The sequence below is a fragment of the Callithrix jacchus genome, chromosome 14 (genome assembly GCF_049354715.1).
Source record: "Callithrix jacchus isolate 240 chromosome 14, calJac240_pri, whole genome shotgun sequence".
NCBI lineage: Eukaryota > Metazoa > Chordata > Mammalia > Primates > Cebidae > Callithrix > Callithrix jacchus.
In genome coordinates, this window is record NC_133515.1 from 78,390,103 (window position 1) to 78,413,045 (window position 22,943).

The following is a 22,943-nucleotide window of genomic DNA, read 5'->3' on the forward strand; positions in this document are numbered from 1 at the left end:
GGTGACACAAGGTATCACATAGCAAGGGGACATAGCATGCCAATGTATGAACTCGGGTCTCTTTTCCTCTTCTTATAAAGCCATCATTCCCACTCCTATAACCCACTTTTTTTTTTTGAGATGGAGTCTCTGTCGCTCAAGCTGGAATGCAGTAGTGTGATCTTGGACTGCAACCTCTGCCTCCCAGGTTCAAGCAATTCTCCTGCCTTAGCCTCCTGAGTAGCTGGGATTAGAGGCATGCACCATCACACCTGCCTAGTTTTTGTATTTTTAGTAGAGATGGGGTTTCACCGTGTTGGCCAGGCTGGTCTCGAACTCCTTACCTCAGGTGATCTACCCGCTTCAGCCTCCTAATGTGCTGGGATTACAGGCATGAGCCACATGGATTAAAAAATTAGTGGGTTATCAGCCAGGTGTGGATTAATCAGTTCATAAGAACAGAACCCTCACGATCCAATTGCTTTTAAAGGCGTCACCTCTCAATAATCCCACATTGAGGATTAAGTTTCAACAGGAGCTTTGAAAGGGACATTCAAACCATAGCAGCCTGTAAGGGCATGTGCATTAAAACGTGAGTTTTTGATCATTAATGTAACTTGATCCAGGGGGTCCTGTGAAACCATGCTTTGTACTTAGGATGTGAAACCTAGAAATTATCAGGGTTTGGCCGGGCGTGGTGGCTCACGCCTGTAATCCCAGCACTTTGGGAGGCTGAGGCGGGTGGATCACGAGGTCAACAGATCGACACCATCCTGGTAAACATGGTGAAACCCCGTCTCTACTAAAAATACAAAAAATTAGCTGGGCACGGTGGCATGTGCCTGTAATCCCAGCTACTCAGGAGGCTGAGGCAGGAGAATTGCCTGAACCCAGGAGGCGGAGGTTGCGGTGAGCCAAGATTGCGCCATTGCACTCCAGCCTGGGTAACAAGAGCGAAACTCGGTCTCAAAAAAACAGAAATTATCAGGGTTGACAAGAAGCATAGATGTTGTCTAGGCCAACCTCCATCCCAATGCAGGGATTCTTTCTCTAGCATCTTTGGAATATCTTCTCAGCCTGTATATGCTAATAAAGATAAAGTTATAATCTTTAAAGGTCTAGCACACTGATGGATAGGTCTCTTTCTTCTGAAATTTTAATACCTGCTAAAAAATACCTAAATATCAGAAATGCTAAGCATATACTATAGCCCAGCAGTCCACAGTATTTTTGGCAGCAGAGACTGGTTTCATGGAAGACAATTTTTCCATGGATGGCAGGGGAAGGGAAAGGGATGGTTGGGCGTGAAACTGTTTCACCTAAGATCATCAGGCATTAGTTAGATTATCATAAGGAATAGGCAATCTAGATCCCTCGCATGTGCAGTTCACAATAGGGTTCACACTTCTATGAGAATCTAATGCTGTAGCTGATTTGATAGGAGGAGGAGCTCAGGCAGTAATGTGGCAATGTTCACTAGCCTGCTGCTCACCTCCTGCTGTGTAGCCTGGTCCATGGCCTGGGGGTTGGGAACCCCTGCTGTAGCCTATTATTAACTAGCAATGTAAAATGGGACCTGCAAGAGAGAAAATATGACTTCAGATATATTTATTTTCATATACATGTTTATATGCAAAAAACTTATATATTAACATACATGTTTATATGCAAGCAAGTAGGAGCCTATTAAACTTACATATAACATAATTTAGGAGGAGGTCTATTTGTCCACTAACAGAAGCAGTATTCACTAAGATATTATTAGCTGTTGTAACAGATAAACCTCTGAATCCCAGTGTTTTAAGAATAAAAAGTTTATTTCTTGCTAACTGGAAGAATAAAATAGGAGTTCAAATTTAGTTTTCTTCCAAGCAGTGAATCAGAGACCTAACTTCCTTTTATTGTATGGGTCTGCTATGTTTGACAGTGGTTTGTAAGGTCACTGTGCTTATGTGCATTAAGCCAGTGAAAGGGGAAGAAATAGGTGAGCAATGGTGGGAGGTTTTCACGGCCTAAGTCTGGAAGGGCTGTACATTGCTTCCATTATCTGCATTCCGCTGGCTGGAACTTATTCACATGACCACATGGAGCTGCATGGGTGCCTGGGAAATGTAGTCCAGCCATGTGGCCCAGAAGACAAGGCTGTGGTTGAGAGGTGGGCTAGCTTCTCACACAAGTACTCACCCTTGTTTGACTTTAATAACATCTCCCCCCAAAACACTGAAGTATAAGTCAGTCTTTTGTAGTTTTAACTAAAGCCTTAAACATTATATGTTCGAGCATTATAATTATAATTATAAGAGAAGAAAAGTTGCTCAGAGCAGACTGAGCTATGTGAGGTTTGCAAAATTCATCAGGCCCTGAGAGACATGAGTATAGGACTTCAGTCAGGCTCCCCACTCCATCGCACACATACCCAAGTCTACAGGCAATTGTTTAAAGTCATTTTGTTCCTAACTAGTTGCCTCACCCATTATCTTCATATTCCTGGAATTTGTGATACAAAAAACAATGTATAGCCAATCGGTAACATGTTATTTTAATGTAAATTCTTGGTAAACAAAATTTTTAAAATTTTCCTTTGAAAATTTACTTGTAACTGCTCCTAATCAGAGTATATATTCATGGCAACTTGAATCTACGCTCCTGAGTTGCTGTCCTCAAGCTTGGCCCAAGTAAACTCTCTGCTTATATTAATTTTGCCTCAGCATTTTCCTTTTAAGTTGGCAATTACAGACTTGCAAATAATGGTAGGTAGCCAGTCAGGCCAAGCTCATTCCACCCAGCTTCTTAGCAGAGCTCACTTGATGAGGGGCAGATTCAGAGTTTGTGGAGCCTGAAGCTTGTGTAATTTGGTGGAATCTGCTTAAGAAAAATAATCCAAAATTAGCTATTAAAGTAAATATTTATTTAGAATGAGAAAAAATTATAACAAATGATATATTTTAAAAGATAACAAGTATCACAAGCATTGTACAATCTAGAAATACGACATAATATTTTTAAATAGTTAATTTTCTAACACATCTCTGCAATACTTTTGTAAACCAAAAATAAAATTCAAAGGCTTCCACCAACCATCTGAATGGAGCCCTCCTCTCGGCCAAGGACATTTTAAAGTTAACCTGAAAAACCAGTTTAGGCTATGATGGGAATCAGGAGAAACACATTCCTCATTATTCCCTCCTCCCTTTTGAAATTCAGGCCCAGCTGACCTGTAGTAACATTAAAACAGATCTTAAGACTAACAAAGCAGACTCCATGTAGCAATAAGATAACAAATTCCAGCCCAACTTGAGTATAGCATCACATGACAGATGACAGGCCCCAAAAGAAATTAATGTATTTTAACCCCAAATTAAGGGCTTGGTCTCCACAATCCCTTATCTTAACCCAGACATTGCCTTCTACTGATTCTATCTGCGTAATAGGAACCCTGGTCTCCACAACCCCTGTCTTAACCCAGACATTCCCTTCTGTTGATTCTAAGTATTTAGATTATAACTTAACTCTTTCAACCAATTGCCAATCAGCCAATCTTTAAATCTACCCAAGACATGGAAGCCTCCCAGGCTTTGAGTTGTCTTGCCTTTCAAGACTGAACCAATGTACATCTTACGTGTATTGATTGATGTCTTTGTCTCCCTAAAATGTATAAAACCAAGCTGTAGCCTGACTACCTTGGCATATGTTCTCAGGATCTCCTGAGGGCTGTGTCATGAACCACTGATCACTCATGTGACTCAGAATAAATCTCTTTAAGTATTTTATGGAATTTGACTTTGTTCATTGACACTTTCCCCTTACAATTTGGCTTTTAGTTTTGTTTTTTTTCCTTGAGACAGGGACTTACTCTGTCACCCAGGCTGGAGTACAGTGGTGTGATGTTGGCTCACTACAACCTCTACCTTCTGGGCTCAAGTGGTCCTGACTTTTACTCTTGAATTGGCTCTTCATAGGGCTGCAATTTTATATCATTTTCCATAGACAATAGAAAACTCAGTCTTTCCTCTAACCTAGTTTTTCAAAATATTTTTCTTTATTACTGATAGTTTAGAAAAGTTTCAGTTTTATTGTTACCTGAAAAAAACCGGGGCTCGTTTGCTTGGTGAGTAAAAAATGACTCTGCCAGAGAATGCAGGTTTTGATCAATAGAAGTTTTATTATCTGTCTCAAGTAAGGAGAGCTCTGGGGTGATTCTTCAAAGCAGTGTCTCCAAAGGGGAAAGTGACAGAGGGCTTTATAGGGTGGCGTAGAGGAGAGAGACTGCATCATCGCATGTAGAGGAGGGGTCTGAGTGGCACAGATGCGTGAGTCATGATGCCTGGACATATGTCACGTTATAGTAATGACGCTATAGCTCGTGCTGAGGTGGGCATTTTAGCATGATAATGGGGAAAGTTCACTTGCGTTCATCTATATGTTGCCAGGATCTGTCAGTGGCTGGTTCCGGGTGACTAGGTGACCAAATTCCACATAGGGTTTGGGGAAAAACAGGCTGCAAGGCAGGAGGCTGTAAAACAGGCTGATTTCTCAATTTGATTACATTCCCATGGTCCCTGGGGCTCCTCTGTCTGCTTACATTACAACTTTGTTAAATTAAGTTTAGTCTAAAGCTGCCTCTTTATATATTTTAAAGGTTTCCCTGTACATAGTGAACTGTAAACTAACTGGATGTGTGAACAGACTGTAACCTACTCTTCTGCCAATCACTGAGTTTCAGCCATCAAAGGTGGCCACTGTTCAAACTCCGTTCATATAAGACAAACACTGAGCTATAACCAATCCGGCTGTTTCTCTACTTCTGTTTCCTTTGTGTCACTTTTCTTTTTTTTTAATTTGCAAACCTTTTTTGACTGGACAGTAGTGCTGGAGCCTCCCCAAACCTATTATGGTTTGGGGGCTGCCAGATTTGCAAATCATTCTTTGCTCAATTAAACTCTGTTACATTTAATTTGTCTAAGGGTTTACTTTAACATTTTGTAAGCCATATTGTCAGGTAAATGTGTAAGATTATTGTCAAATTTGTTAAAACCTCTATCAGGTTTCTTACATGAGCACTAAGATTTCAGGGCAGTGCAAATGTTTTGTGCAGCAATTAGTCTTTACTATTCTCTGAACTGACAGCACTTTTTATTATGCATTGCGTTCCCTCTCCCAGGGTTTTGTAAGTAGTTTCATGATAAATCTACCTCTGCACCAAATCCTACATGGAGGCTCAACCTTTCCCCCTTTCCTTTCCTCCCCTCCCCTCCTCTTCCCTCCCCTCTCTCCCTCCCTCTCTTTCTTTCTGACAGAGTCTTGCTCTGTCACCAGGCTGGAGTGCAGTGGGGCGATCTCATCTCACCGCAACCTCTGCTTCCTGGGTTTCAGCGACTTTCCTGTCTCAGCCTCCCAAGTAGCTGGGGCTATAGGTGTATGCCCCGACCCCCAGCTAGTTTTCATGTTTTTATTAGAGATGGGGTTTCACCATGTTGGCCAGGATGGTCTTGATCTCTTGACCTCGTGATCCGCCTGCCTCAGCCTCCCAAAGTGCTGGGATTACAGGTATGAGCCACCACGCCCAGCCCCTTGCTTCATTTTCTAAGACCAGCCAGTGACCTGGAGAGGCCTGGCTATTTTCCAGAAGACCACTTAAACTCAACCCATTTCCTCCCTGCTGAGTCCCTGGGCATTGCCTGCTTCTGAATCCCTTGCCACTGTGCTTTGCTCCATTTGGGGGGCTAGAGAGTCCAGTGAGCCTGCTTCAGGGGGCTATGGAGTCCTACATTCTTTTCTGAGTATTTTGTTCTGCTACTGATTTGGATAGTACTTATAGCAGGGATCCCCCCACACCAGCCCCCCAGACTGATGGAATTCTAATGGCAGGTCTAACTGCAAGTCCCCCAGTGTGCTCACGCTGCTAGAGTGGATTGGCGAGATCCTGTCCAGCCTGATCACTAGATATAAATGTAAGAAGAAGGTAGGAGGTGCCTTAGGAGAATACTAGGTGACTTATTCATCTTTTAGGATCCAGCTTGGGTTAGCCAGAAAAGACTACTTGGATGGGAGAGTTTCAAATGCCTTTCTAAATGGCAATGAAAATATTGGAGAAATTGGGAAAGTATGGTTCTAAACACATAAATGGCTCTAGTCCAAGTCTCATGACTTTCTCCAAAGTAGAGAAAGTCATTTGGGAGCAAATGAAGAAAATAAAAGAATGAAGAACTAGATGAGAAAGTAGAAAATAATTATAGATAAGGAAAGAGAAATTGTGTGGATCAATATAAAGGAAAGTAGATAAAATAAGGGATGTATGTAGGAGGTTTGGGTAAGAAGTATTTGAAGACTACAGTTGGGCCAAATGAGTGAATACGTGGATTTGAAAATCATACGACAACATCCAGTGGTGTGTCTTATCCATCATTTAAGATAGGTATTTTCAAATTGTCAAAACAATCAATATGATAATTCAGTTGCCAGGTGTGAAAAAGAAATTTCTGTGACTTAGAGAACTACAGAGGCTAATTACAAATTCCAAGGGTATAGAGAAAATACTACTATTCCATGAAAGCAATTACAAGTAAATTTGATTTTTCAAAAATAATTTGGTACATGTATAACCACTCTCATTTGCAAATACAGGATGTATAAGTTATTAATTTGTAGTCTTTCTTTACTCTTCTGACATTTTTGGGAGATGTCAAAGCCATATTTCCTTATGGTGATCTTTGATTCAATAATTTAATTTCAAAGAAGTAAATATTGCTTATTTTATCAGACACTGAAGATGTGTCTCTGCTTTCAGGGTCATTTAACATTTATTATTAAACACATATAAAAATCAATGCCTGTTTCATGGAGTATTAAAAGCATAGTCTTTTGCTAATGTCACCCTTTGCCTATGGGAGACTATTTTAATATCACTTTTAGATATAGAACAAACTTAGAAGCAAATCAATCCTCAAAACAATTTAGAGAAACAAACAAATTCCACTTTATAAATCATTCATAGATAAGATACCACCCATAATAACAGAAGCTTACAGAGGTCTCTCCTTTGTTTAAATACAAGAGTCTATCCACATGCTACTGTTTCTCTATGCATTTTACTGGGAGAATTGAAGAGGTATCTTCAGTTCTCTGTACCATTTCTTGGGTGTTAATGACAGAGGAAATAGTCTCTACTGCTTTGGAAATTTCAGGTTTTTTTTACCCCATTTATGGAAGATTATTGAACTAAGGAGTAAAATCTTATCAGGAGTGGCTAGAGGACCTATTTTTTTTTTTCTATCAACATTTTCCATGAATGTGTAACATAGGTATCCATATTTAGAGGGCTGGGAAGTTGAGGTTTGTGGCAAAGCAAACTGAATAGCAAAGAGGAAATGAATAATTTAAAAAATTTTGACACATAAAAATCATGATATATTACCATTAAACCAGGTGTTCATCAAGGGAAAAAGAGTCCTTATTTGTCAAATACTAAAGCCCTACACTTGGCTGACCCAAATCAAACCATCTCTTAGCAAAAGATAACCTTGTCTTCTTCAGCTTCTGAAGGTAATGCAACAGGCAGTGTTACCTTCCCTGTCTGTACTGTACTTTATCTCAAACTTACTTTGTTCCACAAAACTGGTGGCTTTGGTCCCCTGTGATTTCCAGTAGTCAATACTCTCAATCCATCAGTCTTTCATAATGGGACCAGAGAGCTGGTAGATTTTTTCCCTTGATTTCTGACCTACGTAACCAATTGCATTGCATCCAGATCTGGAATTTTGGAGACATTTTCACTGAGATGATTCTCATCTGTACTTCCATCCTCTAGTAACTATTTCTACTTGGCATTTATCATTATTGGTGGTTTAAATGTAGATTAATAACTGCTATAGCGGTGCCAGGTGATCTCAAAGTTGAGTTTCATTATATTGTAATGGCAACCTTCTTAAGCATTTATATTTGCATGAACTGATATTTATCAGGACATTGCTATTGTTTTTGAAAGAAAAATGAAAGAGCTTTGTGCATGGTGAGGCAGGGGGTGGGAACCATCTAGCAGAGATGAAAATTGAGGGCTGCAATGGTATCTGTCCAAAGTGGTTAGAGCTAAAATTTGAATGAGTCTAAGTTGCTCATTCAAGCAAGTGACAAGACACATGCATGCATATGATCTTCACAGCACTATTCACAAGAGTAAAGACATGGAATCCACCTAAATGCCCATCAATGGTAGGCTGGATACACAAAATGTGATGCATATACACCACAGAATACTACACAACCATAAAAATGATGAGATCATGCTGTTTGCAACAACATGGATAGAGTTGGAGGTCATTATCCTTAGCAAAGTAATGCAGGAACAGAAAACCAAGCACTGCATGTTCTCACAAGTGGGAGGAGCTAAATGAGGATAACGCATAGACACACAGAGGGGAACAACAGACACTGGGATCTTCTTGAGGGTGGAATGTGGGAGGAGGTAGAGGATCAAAAACTATCCGGTATTATGCCTAGTACCTGAGTGGTAAAATAAAAGTACACTAAGGAGAAAACTCCCTTTCCCCTCCCATCCTTGTCTTTAAACATGAACTGTCCAATTTCCCTTCCACATCTTGGCTGGAGCCCATGGCTTTTCAATGACTTTCATATGTAAGAACAGTCTTACTATTAGGTAATAAGAAGTCTGATTCAATGTAAATCACAACCTCCATCTTATATTTGCATTAGTCTCCTAGCCTGCTTAGATCTGACCTGGAAACTGGTTTGCTCTTTACTTTTCTCCATCACATCCCCTCCCACTCTGCAATCCTCTCTTCCTGTTAGGTTGGGGTGGTCTCATGTGGGGTCCCCTCAGTGCTGCTAAACCTTTTTGTGGGACCCTTTCCAGCTGACTCAAGTCTAGCTCCCTTCAGGGCTCTTTCTACTTGGCTCCAGGGAAAGCCATGCATCCTTGCCCAACAGATGATGTAAGCATCGGCTGCTTACTCTGTTGACCTCTTTCTCAGCGCTGCCATCATGGGAAGCTCCCCAGCCTTCTGCCTTCAGAATTCCTTAGACAAGAGTTAGCCTCAGTTTTTAATTTCCCATGTGTCTCCAAACTCCAGGGAACTTCAATCAGGATCTGCCAAGAACTCCCTCATGGTATCCCCCTCTGGGCTCACAGGGTTACCAGTGTCTAGGTCCTTCATCTAAGTAACCATCCAGCTGGAGAAAAAGACACTGTTTATTGATCCTTCTTGCAAGCTCGGCCCACACTGGTTCTTGGGAAGCCTTCACACTTGGCTTGAGTGGGGAGTGCCCCAGGCCCTCCTAATCTGGCTGACAGTTCTGCATCTCAACGACTCAAATTCATCTTTAGAATTTCTAGTTTTCTCACCAGTAGGTGGGTCATAGGGTAGGCAGAAAGGTCTAGTTCTGTTCTCACTAGTAAGTCACCCAGTTAACAGCTAGTTGCTGTTATTTCTAGGAGAAAGTAATATTCAAGCTGTAAGGAGGAACAGAATCCTATCTGTCTCATTTCTGTGGAGACACCCAGGAACCCCTTGGATGACTATGGATGGTGTATCAGTCTGTGAGAGCTCCCATAACAAAAACTATGGATGGTGTATCAGTCTGTGAGGGCAGCTGCAACAAAGGAGATTCGTGTCCTCACAGTCCTGGAGGCTAGAAGTCTAAGACGAAGGTATCAGCAGGGTTGGTTTCTGCTGAGGTGTCTCCTCAGCTGGCAGGTGGTCATCATCTCACTGTGTCCTCATGTGGTCTCTCCTGCTGTTTCCTTGTGTGCCCAAATTTATTCTAGATACAAGTCAGACTGAATTAGGGCACAGCCTTAAAAATCTCCTTCTTTTTTTAAAAATTTATTTGAGACAGAGTCCCCTTCTGTTGCCTAGGCTGGAGGCAATGGTATGATCTTGGCTCACTGCAGCCTCCATCTCCTGGGGTCAAGTGATTCTCCTGCCTCAGCCTGGCAAGCAGCTGGGATTACAGGTGCATGATACCACACCCGGCTAATTTTGATTTTTTTTTGGTATTTTTAGTAGACAGGGCATTTCAACATTGGCCAGGCTGGTCTCAAACTCCTAACCTCAAGTGATACACCTGCCTTGGCCTCCCAAAGTGCAGGGATTACAGGCGTAAGCCACTGTGCCCAGCCAAAAATTTTTTATTTTTAACTTAATGACCTTTATGAAGACTTTATCTCTAAACACAGTCATATTCTGAGGTGCCGGGGCTTACAGCTCCAACTATGGATTTTGAGGCGACACAGTTTAGCTCATAACAAGAGGAGAAGGCTGAGGCTGAGTTTAGCTGGCCCATCTGGGTAGATGCAGTCTGGAGAGTGCCTGTTCTCTCCCATGCATGCTTACCCATGGAGCTGGGTACATCCACAGCACAAAGTAGGCATCGGGGGGTACTGGGAGTCCTGCATTTCTATGGTTGGGGTGAATGAGATACTGAAGTTCAGGCACTGGTGGTAATTCCATTCATCGGAAATTCCAGTTTGGTGTGACTCGTGGACATTAGGGTATGCACTAATCTAGTTTTCCAAAGGGCAAATCAATCTTTCAGAGTTACAAAGTGACCGTCTCTGTCTTTACAACATGGAATAAAACTAACATTTCTTTCTTTAAACAATAAGAACAAGGAATTAACAAATCTCCTATGCTAAACCCTTTTATACCAGCTCAGAAACAACTAGCTTACTTCTATGACTACTGTAGTCAAATCAGGCAGAAAATCGAGCAATTACATGTCTGTTGGCTAAAATTATGTAAACAGTTATCTTAACAGGCTACTTTGTTTTGTTTCTGTAGACCAACTCCCATCTGACTTAAGTGACATATTTATTTAGCTACATAACATTTCGATTAAGCTATTTTGATGTAGCAATATTGGTGCAGCTCTTTTGCTGTCAAGTCATTTTGACCACACGTAAAAAGAGATAAAAAAACCTTAGTAAACTTACAGCTTTAAGAAAATTAAAATGTTTTATATGAAATAAACAACCTCATCCTTAGTCGCACTTCATCCCTACCCTGTTTACAATGAAATTTTCCTTCTTTAAAGACAGGAAATTTTAATATGTTTGAATATAAAAAACTTAGAGGCAAGAATACAAATGAAAAACAAAGACCGAAGAATATAAAACTCCAAAGGAGTAGGACATTTTAAAACTCATCATCCTTTTTTTTTTGAGGCCAAATGCCACTGTTGCCCAGGCTGGAGTGCAGTGGCGCAATCTTGGCTCACCGCAATCTCCGCTTCCTGGATTCAAGCAATTCTTGTGCCTCAGCCTCTCCAGTAGCTGGGACTACAGGCATACTCCATTATGCCTAGTTAATTTTCGTATTTTCAGTAGGGACGAGGTTTTGCCATGATTGGCCAGGCTGGTCTTGAACTCCAGGCCTCAAGTAATCCACTGGTTTCGGTTTCCCAAAGTGCTGGGATTACAGGGATAACTGCATCCAGCCTAATGCTCATTCTTGTACCACCTCATCAGTGCAAATTTTGGCAGACTTATCTTGCTGATTTTGTGGAATATTGATGGATAGTATGGTTCCCTTGTCCTAACACTTGAAACTAGAGAAAATTTGGGACAAGTATTCTTATAAGAAATTTATATTAATAAACATGCCAGAAAATAAAACATAATGCTACCCAAATATAATCCAAGTCTCTTTGTTTCTTTTCAGCTGCAAATACCTCTGAATTGTCTGTGTCCATTTCTCTCTATAAATCTCTTGGTGCCTCTTTTGATGCCACCTACTCTCCAGATGTGCTCTGTTACTGTATTACAGTGTCACCTAATGACACAGTCATTATGCTCAATATAACCTTTTCTACCTTTTTTTCTTACTCGTTTTCTCCCAGTTAGTGGGAAGTGGACTTATTTCTATTTTCTTGAAGGTTCACAACTTTTTCTCTTCATCTTTTTTTTTCCCTGTACGAGCCAGAGAAATATTTTCCATTTCCATTGATTCTTTTTTTCTTCTCAAACTAGTGCCTCAAATGCCTCTCTGAAAACTCAAGTCCACCCATGTCAATAGTCTATTTTATTAATTTTGTTTTACTTTCCAGTGAAGTTAATTTATACAACTATAGTATAAAATACAGATTTAATCAAGAGGCAAAATAGGAGGAATGCTGAACAAATTATAATGTCAAATAAATGACTACTGCCAATGATTGTTTCCATTTATTTTTAAGACACCAGCATTTAATTACCCAGAACACAAGCAGGCATGTATTTGGCAGTGTCTTCTCTACCCAGCTGTGGTGGTGCCTTGTAAAGGTGCAGCCATGACCTCGGTTCCTTCTCTTGGAGCCTACTACTGCTTCTGTTCAAGGTGGTTCCGCCTGATCAGGACATCGTCTTAGTCATTAAAATACAAAGGCTGTTCACTAAAGATTGATCCCTATTGAACTTGAATGAACTGGAATAAAATATTCTTTATTAATAAATTCTAGATTGTGGTCTTTGTCTCCTCAACAGTTTCTTGATTTTTAAGAGACAGGGTTGGTGGGGCGTGGTGGCTCACGGGTAATCCCAGCACTTTGGAAGGCTGAGGCAGGCAGATTACCAGGTCAGGAGTTCGAGACTGGCCTGACCAACATGGTGAAACCTGTCTCTACTAAAAATACAAAAATTAGCTGGGCGTGGTGGCATCTGCCTGTAATCCCAGCTACTTAGGAGGCTGAGGCAGGAGAATTGCTTGAACCCGAGAGGTGGAGGTTGCGATCAGCTGAGTTCATGCCAGTGCACTTCAGCCTGGGTTACAGAATGAGACTCCATCTCAAAAATAAATAAATACGTAAATAAAAATAAAAATAAAGAAAAAAAAAGAGACAGGGTCTTGCTCTGTCACCTGGGCTGAAGTGCAGTGGTGCCATCATAGCTCACTGTAATGCACTTCTGGGCTCAGGTGATCCTCCTGCCTCAGCCTCCGAAGTAATTCGGACTGTAGTCACAGGTCACTATGTTTGGTTAAGTCAGTTTTTTTTTTTCCTGGAGAAAAAGTGAAGAGAATCTAACTCTTTCCTTTTTATCAAGCTAGTGACCTTTCCTTAAATTCTTGGGTCACCATAGAGATTTCTAAATTATTTCTATTTTTGTTTCATCAGCTGTTTTTATTTCCTTTCCAGCTATAAATGATTCAGCAATTATGTTAGCTTTTCTCAAGAAACCTTCATTTATATACCTTCTCATTATTTTACTATTGCTTTATAATCCCTCTGGCCTTTGCTAAGTATGATACTTTAACAACCAGATAGTTTTTGGTTTTGTTTTCAACAGTTTCTTTCTTCTGCAGTTCTTGTATTTTCTGACCGATTGTACTTTTAGGTGGTGCTATGTGGAATGTGTCCCCTAAAGTTTATGTGTTGGAAACTTCATCCCCAATGCAACAGTTTTGAGAGACGGGACATTTGAGAGGTGTTTGGATCATGGGGACAATGCCCTCATGAATAAATTAACAGCATTATCTCAGAAGTGGGTTAGTTGTGGCAGGAGTAGACTTCTGATAAACGGATCAGTCTGACCTTCCTTCTCTCCCTGCTCTCTCACACTCTCTTGCCCTTCCACCTTCTGCCTTGAGATGACACAACATGAAAGCCCTCACCAGATGTCAGCAGCATAATCTTGGACTTCCTAGCCTCGAGAACTGTGAGAAATAAGTTTCTTTGTAAGTTACTCAGTCTGTGGTATTCTGTGATAGCAATACAAAATGGACTAAGACAAGTGGCCTATATGTTGAATAATTGAATTTTAAATTTTTTGTTATATAAATTTCCACTGTGATATATTACACATGTGCAAAATTTATGTACATTGTCAAACCAGAAAAGTAACCTTTTCCATCTTAAATGATTAATATGAATGTAATACTCAAGCGCTATGAAGCTCTCTTTAAAAGTTTTTCTATATTCTCTTTCTAATTTTGAATCAAGGGCTGGAAACTAATTCAATAGGCTAAGTTTTCTTAATATATCAAGTGAGCAAGCATGTTTACACATGCTCATTTTCTTATGGCCTGCAGGAGATGGTAGGAAATAAAAGGTCCAAAATAAAGAGATTTTGGAGGACAAATTAGTAGAAGCACGTTATGTGAGATATAACAAAGTGAAAGAACCTCTTCTTAATTGGAAGCTTTTGGGTATTGATGGACTGATCAAAACAGGTGAGGCTGGCAGGAAGCCTGTGATTTTTCCAGATTTGTGGCAGTGTAGGAGGCCAGAATTTGGCTGATGGGTATGAGAGTTGCTGGGAAATGAGCTAAGTTTGCTGTCAGGAATTATTAAGTGAAGGGGTTTACAGAACAGTCACTTGGAGCCGGATTCTCTTAAAAAAAGAAGTCTGGGCCAAGTACCAGGAACTAAAGGAGAGGGTGGGGGCAGGGCAGTGGGGCTACGACCTGGGTGGAACATGGTCTCTCCTCCTATACGATGATCTGGAAGGCTGGGGAGCAACCTGAGGTCCCCAGATACACATGGGAAGAGAGGTGTGTGGAAGGCATTGAAGAGAAACATTGCTACTTTTATAATTTTCCCTGGTTACAAACATTTAAACATGTAAACGGTTTAAATTTACAAGTATTTAAACTGTTTTCTGCTGTTACAATATTGTGTTTACAGTAACTATTTCAAATCTACCAAAGTACCAATTAACAATTTATTCCACTCTATACCTTCTTTCTAATCTAATTGCTCTCTCCCTATAAAGTGGCAAAGCTATAGAGAAATATAGTGCTTACTCAAAGACATATTTCCTTGGAGTATTTTTATGGATAGTGTTGAGTGCCAATGAGTTGACCAAGAAAAGTGATTTTCATCTTGTTTTCCCAAAAGGATATTTATATTTAATTAAAAGTAAAAATCATCCTGTGTAAGAAATTGAACTAAAATAAAATTCTAATACCACTGGAGCTAAACCTGTGGCAATTTATTTAAAAACACCGGAAAAGTTTGACAGTGCTATATTTGGGTTCTAAGAGCAATCATTTTCACTTACACGTGGACACACCAAAACAGGTAAATGGAAATATGAGTCAAGAAAGTAAATGAATTTTATCTTAGCCAGGTACATAATTTACAGTCTGCATCAACTAGATAGTTTCCTCATTAACCTAGTGTGTGTAGTCAAACACCCAGAGAAAAATAGCTCTTTGATACTTTGAAGCCTCACTTTTGAGTAACATTCAGGTAGCTGAGTCAGATTGTTTTCTCATCAATCCTAAAGATATTGTTCACTGTTGATTAATTAGTTCTAGCTCTTGGCTAACTGGGAATCAACATTCACTCCCTTTATGTTTTCAAAGGAAATAGTGAACAATATTTCCTTTAATTATCAGCAGTATCTTAGGCTTAACCGCAGAACTATTTTATTTGATATAAGACAAATCACTGAAGTAAAACACAATATTTATTGGACTAACAAGAAAATGCTGGTATTAACTTATATTTATGAAAATGGGTTTCGATGCTGCCAAGAGATGGACAAACCATACTGGGAAAAAATTTCTTTTCTATTACTAACTTCAGATTTATTTTTCAAACTATGAGCTTGTCTTTCATCACCTAACTAGCCCCACCTCCTAAGTGAAGTATTTGATCATGCCAGTCCAAGGAAGTCACTCTTCTCAACTCTTGAGAATTCATTGCCTCTCCACATTCATACTTCCTTATGATAATATTTACTTTTTCCTCCCTTTAAAAAAAATTTCTTTGACTGAGCCTTGCTCTGTTGCCAGGGCTGGAGTACAGTGGTGCAATCTTGGCTCACTGCAACCTTTACCTCCCAGGTTCAAGGGATTCTCCTGCCACAGCCTCCTCAGTAGCTGGGATTACAGGTGTGTGCCACCATGTTTGGCTAAGTTCTGTATTTTTATTAGTGATGGGGTTACACCATGTTGGCCAGGCTGGTCTTGAACTCCTGATCTCAAGCGATCCATCTACCTCGGCCTCCCAAAGTGCTGGGATTATAGGCGTGAGCCACCGTGCCTGGCCTCCTCCATTTTTTTTGTATTGTAGTAAAATACACATAAAATTACCATCTTAACCATTTGTAAGTATATAGATCAGTGACATTCAGCACATTAACTCTGTTGTGGAATCATTTTCACTCACACGTGGACACACCATAACAGGTAAATGGAACCATCACCACCGCCATCCATCTCCATAACGCTTTTCATCTTGCAAAACTGAACTGCCCAAGCACACTTAGTTTTTGTGAGGCATAAACAATTTATTACTCTTATCACTCTGACATTGTAAGCCCTGTGTATGGAGCACCCATGTATCAGTTATAACATACACTATGGTATCTACTATTAGGCATTGTTCTAAGTGCTTTGCAAATATTAACTGACATAATTATTTATCTTTTTGTGTTCTGCAGGCTCTAGCACATGCTTTGCACATGAGAGCCAAAATATCTGAGGAATGAATTTCGGTACCACTTAAACAGTGACTCTGGCTGATCTTCTGGTTGGCAAGTTATGAAAGGAGCAGGTTACCTTGGGGAAAACGACTTTGGGGGCATAATCTGATATTAGGTCGTAAGTTAAAAAAAGTTCTTTATTTTAGCCACATTTAGGCCAGGTTTCTAATAAGGGAAGCTAAGAGGGAAGTTATTCCTAAATGATAGAGAATACAGGAAGTGACTCAAAGCAGTTACTGTCTTGCTTTCTAGGAGCACCGCGTTCGACTCCAGGAAGGCTCAGACCACTGGGAGTGCCGGGGCAGGGACTGCGTGGGATCTGTCCGCCGGGTGGCGGGCGGGGGCGGGGCTTCGGGCAGGGGCGGGGCCGGGCTGGGCAGGCCCGGGCGGGGCGCACGACTGCTCTGGGCGGCGATGGCGGCGGACGGGGACTGGCAGGATTTCTATGAGTTCCAGGAGCCGGCCCGGAGCCTCCTGGACCAGGAGAACTGTAACGCGAGCCCCGAGGCCGGGGAAGGGGCAGGGGCAGGGGCGGGGGCGGGGGCGGGTGTGGGGGCGAGCGGGGGCGCCGACGGCTTCCCGGCGCTGGCCTGCTGCTTGGAGGAGAAGCTGAGCCTGTGCTTCCGCCCCTCGGATCCAGGCGCCGAGCCCCCGAGGGCGGCCGTGCGGCCCATCACGGAGCGCAGCCTCCTGCAAGGGGACGAGTGAGTGCGGGCCCCGGCCGGGAGCGGGCGGGAGCCTCCCCTGCCCCTCGCCCTCCCCGCCGGCCCTCCGGCCACAGCTCCTCCCAGCGCCCTCTTTCCGCCTCCACGGACGCGGGAGTCCCCGCCCTCTCGCCTCCCTCCTCGGGCTGTCGGCCTCGGCTCGCCAGGAGGTTTAAATCCCCTGCTCCCCGCCCGCCACGCGCCCCGAAAACCTCCACCTCTGCTCCCTTCCCCTCTCCTTCCTGCAAACCCAACCCTCGTTTGCTTTAGAGGAGAATCTCCTGTGCAGAGCCCGTAGAGACGGCACTTCCTGGGGCACGTGTGTCACCATTCATTCACTCAAGTCGCGTTTATTAAGCACCTGCTGAGTCCCATGCGCTGTCTCGCACAGAGAACACCAACACGCCTGGGCATTGCCCCTCCCGAGTACGACGCATCGTAGGATGGGAGATAGATCTGTAAACCGATATTTGTATGGGTATAATTGGCGCTGCAATGGATGTAGGTACCAAATGTGGGAGACGTAAAAGCGTGTGTTTGAGGAGAGTCAGGAAAGACTTCATAGAGAAACGCGCAAACGAGATCTGACTGATGCGTGGGAGTGTGCCTGCAGGTGGAAAAAGGTCTAACATTCTAGGTGGAGTGTATTGCCTGTGCATAAGTACCAACGTGTGAGACAGCATTGAGGGCACAGGAATCTGTGGGACCCATCCCAGAGCCTTGGTAGAGTGCGAGCTGCCACAGGCGAAAACCAAGGGCCCTGCTTATGAATGGTAACGATCGCATGGTCTGGTGGGGAGACCAACGCATACACAGGTAATGTTAATAGTTACAGGATCACCTAAGTGCAATGATAGGAGGTTGACGGGGATTTATGAATGCTGGGCGTACACAGGTACTATTAATAATTACAGTATCACCTAAGTGCAATGATAGGAGGTTGACAGGGATTTATGAAAGCTGGGCGAAGGGAGGCTCAGAGTTCCTGTGGGCACTTTTTAAACCACCTTGAGCCGCAATTATAATTTGGTTAAATAAGAGTTGTGATTATATACCATGGTTTTACCACTAAAAGATGGTAAATAGGAATGGTGAGAGTGAGGGGACTTGAGTATGTTGTGTATGTAGGGGAAGAGGAGTCCCCGGAGAGGCTGAAGGTAAAATGAGTGGAATAAGACTGGGCATGGTGGCTCACCTGTGATCCTAGTGCTTTGGGAGGCTGTGGTGCGAGGATGGCTTGTACTTCGAGACCAGACTGGGCAATATAGTGATACCTGGTCTTTACAAAATTTAAAAAGATTAGTGGAGTGTGGTGGCGCATGCCTGTGGTCCCACAGACCCAGCTGCTCAGGAGGCTGAGGTGGGAGGATTGCTTGAGTCAGGGAGGCGAGGGTTGCAGTGAGCCGTCATCGCACCACTGCACTCCAGCCTGGGTGACAGAGCGAGACTTTGTCTCAAAAATGAGGACATGGGAAGGAATGGATTTTCAGAGCGCTGGGGAAGAATTTTTGAGAGGCAGGGCAGGAATCATGGGCATGGAAAGGAGTTTCCAGCCTGATTGTCTCCTTTCTTCTGTGAAACAGATTTATCAGGAGTAAGGTAGGAAGCTTGAAAAGACAGCTTTGGGAGTGGGGTTTGTAAATGTGGCCTAGCAGTGGTGCAGATTCCCCCGAGTTTGGAGACCCATCTCCTTTCAGTGGTTGCTCTGAATACTGTTCAGATGTAGAGGAGGGAAGAATTTATGATGGATTTTATACACACGTGGATGCAGTCAGCAGCAAACGATGACATTTCTGGAAGTCTGTTCCCAAGGAGAAGATAATTTTATGTGTATGTAGATTTAGATACTCTGAATTAGTAAACCCAGGACACATTCTGGATTTAAATATTAGTGTAGATTTATTATGTATTTTGGTTTATCAAGAGTAAACTAAATCAATTAGAGGATTGTACATAGAACGTTAAGAGTCTTTGTTTTACTGAGACTGTCAGGAAAGTAGGTTGTTTTAGCCTTTGCTTAAAAAAATATTTTGTTGCTCTTGTTAATGGTATTTGGTAGATGTTATGTTGGTGGTAATGCATGTTTCTTGAGAATGCATAAGAAATCTCTGTCTTTTTTCAGGACTTGGGAGCTGGTCACCACTGTCATTGGCCCTTTTATATGACGGAAACATACTCACCCTTGCTGGATAGTCTGTTCCAGCTCCCTTTTCACTAGATAGAATTGATCATTGTTTTACTCAGATATTGCTGTGCTTTAGGTCACGGGGTCTCCAGTCCCCAGACCAGTACTGGAACTGGGCCACATAACAGGAGGTGAGTGGCTGGGTGAGTGAGCAAACCTTCATCTGTATTTAATCTGTATTTACAGCTCCTCCCCATCGCTTGCATTACCACCGATCTCCGCCTCCTGTCAGATCAGCCACAGCGTTAGATTCTCGTAGGAGCGCAAACCCTATTGTGAACTGCACCTGTGAGAGATCTAGTTTGCACACACCTTACAAGAATCTAATGCCCGATGGTCTGTCACTGTCTCCCCTTACTCTTAGATAGGACCATCTCATTGCAGGAAAACAAGCTCAGGGCTCCCATGTTTCTACATTATGGTGAGTTGTATAATTATTGTATATGACAGTGTAATAATAATAGAAATAAAGTACACAATAAATTTTAATGTGCTTGAATCATCCCAAAACCATTCCCCCAACCCCTGGTCTGTGGAAAAATTGTCTTCCATGAAACCAGTCCCTGGTGTCAAAAAGGATGGGGACCACTACTTTAGGGCATTTAACTTCTCTAAGCCTCAGCTTTAGTTTTGGTTAAATATGGATTGTATTTACCTACTGAAGTTTTACTTTAGAAGAGTATTCTGCAGGATTTAATGTTGGCAGAACTTTGACCTCCTTGCAAAAGAGCTGTCCTGCCTGCTGTTTATGGCAGGTTGTAATACTTTATGATAAAGATGGAGGCAGTTCATATGTCTTGACTGCAGAATTCTAGAAATCTTTCACTAGAGTTGCTTATATGTCCTTCCAACTCCATTTTGACCTTGGTGGAGACTGTTAATTGGCTTTTGTTTTCTTGGAAGATCAAACTCACCGACAGGCACTTCTAAGTGAAGTATTCCATTTCACTTGTATATTTCTTACAGCCTCATTTAAGAAGGAGCAAATAAGCAGACAGAGCAATATCCTTAAACCCTGGACTGTCTTCACCTGCTAGTGTATCCTACTCAAGTTCCTGACCAGGATTAGGTCTATAGTCAGTGATATGGTTTGGCTGTGTCCCCACCAAAATCTCAACTTGAATTGTATCTCCCAGAATTCCCACGTGTTGTGGAGGGATCCAGGGGGAGGTCTTCCTGTACTATTCTCGTGATAGAGAAAAAGTCTTACGAGATCTTACGGGCTTATCAGGGGTTTCTGCTTTTGCTGCTTCCTTATTTTCTCTTGCTGCTACCATGCAAGAAGTGCCTTTCACCTCCACTGTGATTCTGAGGCCTCCCCAGTCATGTGGAACTGTAAGTCCAATTAAACCTCTTTTTTCTCCTAGTCTCAGGTAAGTCTTTATCAGCTGTATGAAAATGGACTAATACAGTAAATTGGTACCAAGAGAGTGGGGCATTGCTGAAATGATACCTGAAAATGTGGAAGCAATTTGGAACTGGGTAACAGGCAGAGGTTGGAACAGTTTGAAGGGCTCAGAAGTCAGAAAAATGTGAAAAAGTTTAGAATGTCCTAGAGATGTTGTCGAATGGCTTTTCCCAAAATGCCAACAGCATTGTGGACCATAAAATTCAGGTTGAGGTGGCCAATGGTGAAGATGAGGAAGTTGTTGGGAACTGGAGCGAAGGTGACCCTTGCTATGTTTTAGCAAAGAGACTGGTGGCATTTTTGCCCCTGCTCTAGAGATTTGTGGAACTTTGAACCTGAGAAAGATGAGTTAGGGTATCTGGCAGAAAAAATTTCTAAGCAGCAAAGCATTCAAGAGGTGACTTGGATGCTATTAAAGGCATTCAGTTTTATAAGGGAAGCAGAGCATAAAAGTTTGGAAAATTTGCAACCTGACTACGTGATAGGAAAAAAACCCCATTTTCTGGGGAGAAATTCAAGCCAGCTGTAGAAACTTGCGTAAGTAGCGAGGAACCTAATGTTAGTCCCCATGACCATGGGGAAAGTGTCTCCAGGCCATGTCACAGACCTTCATGGCAGCTCCTTCCATCATAGGCCTGGAGGCCCAAGAATGAAAAAGTGGTTTTGTGGATGGGGCCTAGAGTCCACCTGCTGTGTGCGGTCTAGAGACTTGGTGCCCCGTGTCTCAGCTGCTCCAGCTATGGCTGAAAGGGGCCAATGTACATCTCAGGCTGTGGCTTCAGAGGGTGCAAGCCCTAAGCCTTGGGAGCTTCCATGTGGTGTGGAGCCTGTGGGTGCACAGAAGTCAGGAATTGAGGTTTGGGAACCTCCTCCTAGATTTCAGAAGATGTATGGAAATACCTGAATGCCCAGGCAAAAGTTTGCTGTGGGGACCTCATGGAGAACCTCTGCTAGGGCACCGTGCAAGGGAAATGTGGGGTTGGAGCCACCACATAGAGTCCCTACTGAGGCACTGCTTAGTGGAGCTGTGAGAAGAGAGCCACTCTCCTCCAGACCCCAGAATGGTAGATGCACTGACAGCCACTTGTGCCTGGAAAAGCCACAGACACTCAACACCAGCCTGTGATCGCAGTGGAGAGGGAGGCTGTACCCTGCAAAGCCGTGGGGATGGAGTTGCCTAAGACCATGGGAACCTACCTTTTGCATCAGCGTGACCTAGATGTGAGACCTGGAGTCAAAGGAGATCATTTTGGAGCTGTAAAATTTGACTGCCCCACTGGATTTCGGACTTGCAAGGGCCCTGTAACCCCTTTGTTTTGGCCAATTTCTCTCATTTGGAACAGCCATATTTACCTAATATCTGTATCTCCGTTGTAGCTAGGAAGTAACTAGCTTGCTTTTGGTTTTACAGGCTTATAGGTAGAAGGGACTTGCCCTGTTTTAGATGAGACTTTGGGCTACAGACTTTTGGGTTCATGCTGAAATGAGTTAAGACTTTGGGAGACTGTTGGGAAGGCATAATTGGTTTTGGAATGTGAGGATACAAGATTTAGGGGAGCCAGGGGCAGAATGATACAGTTTGGCTGTGTCCCCACTCAAATCTCAACTTGAATTGTATCTCCCAGAATTCCCACATTGTGGGAGGGACCTAGGGGGATGTAATGGAATCATGGGGCCAGTCTTTCCTGTGCTATTCTCATGATAGTGAATAAGTCTCACAAGATCTGATGGGTTTATCAGGGGTTTCTGCTTTTGTGTCTTCCTCATTTTCTCTTGCTGCTGCCATGTAAGAAGTGCCTTTTGCCTCCTGCCATGATTCTGAGGCCTCCCCACCCATGAGGAACTGTAAGTCCAATTAAACCCCCTTTTCCCCGCCCAGGTTCAGGTATGTCTTTATCAGCTACATGAAAATGAACTAATATAATCAGTTATTCAGTATTTGAAGATTTCTTACCCAGGAAGGTATGAGCCAGAAACCCAGCAAGTTTAGCAGTCTACAGACATTGCCTCTAATTCTACTTCACTGGCATTAGAGGAGATATGATTCCAACAGAGAGGAGAATAGGAATGGACCATGCTTGTGGGAGTTTTGCTGTGCCAATGAATTAGTTTTTGAGAGCTTTTTGGGTTCACATTTTTATCGAGGCTCATTTTATTTTTTTTGTTTCATTTATACATTTTTAGAGGTAGGGTCTTGCTCTGTCACCCAGGCTTAAGCAACCCTCCTGCGTTAGCCTCCTAAGTAGC

The 22,943-nt window shown here is 42.5% G+C and overlaps 2 protein-coding genes across 13 annotated transcripts in view; both read left to right on the top strand.

Moving 5' to 3' along the window:
• Window positions 1–16,791, top strand: part of LOC103788005 (mitochondrial import receptor subunit TOM22 homolog) — a 190,305-nt gene extending 173,514 nt beyond the window's left edge. For 5 of the 6 annotated variants that reach the window (XR_013526667.1, XR_013526668.1, XR_013526670.1 and 2 more), the window contains 2 exons: window positions 15,708–15,806; window positions 16,358–16,791. Coding sequence is in view for 1 of the 6 variants with exons in the window: in XM_078349504.1 (XP_078205630.1) it covers window positions 16,358–16,364 (7 nt within the window). In the remaining 5 variants the exon portion in view is untranslated. The remainder of the gene's footprint in view (window positions 1–15,707; window positions 15,807–16,357) is intronic. The other variant, XM_078349504.1, reaches the window with a different exon arrangement.
• A 14-nt stretch (window positions 16,792–16,805) lies between these two features.
• The window catches only part of FEZ2 (fasciculation and elongation protein zeta 2), a 48,211-nt gene continuing 42,073 nt past the window's right edge, over window positions 16,806–22,943 (top strand). For 5 of the 7 annotated variants that reach the window (XR_004733673.3, XR_004733672.3, XR_004733671.3 and 2 more), the window contains exon 1: window positions 16,806–17,103. Coding sequence is in view for 4 of the 7 variants with exons in the window: in XM_035272826.3 (XP_035128717.2) it covers window positions 16,814–17,103 (290 nt within the window). In the remaining 3 variants the exon portion in view is untranslated. The remainder of the gene's footprint in view (window positions 17,104–22,943) is intronic. The other 2 variants (XM_054245046.2, XM_054245047.2) reach the window with 1 other exon arrangement.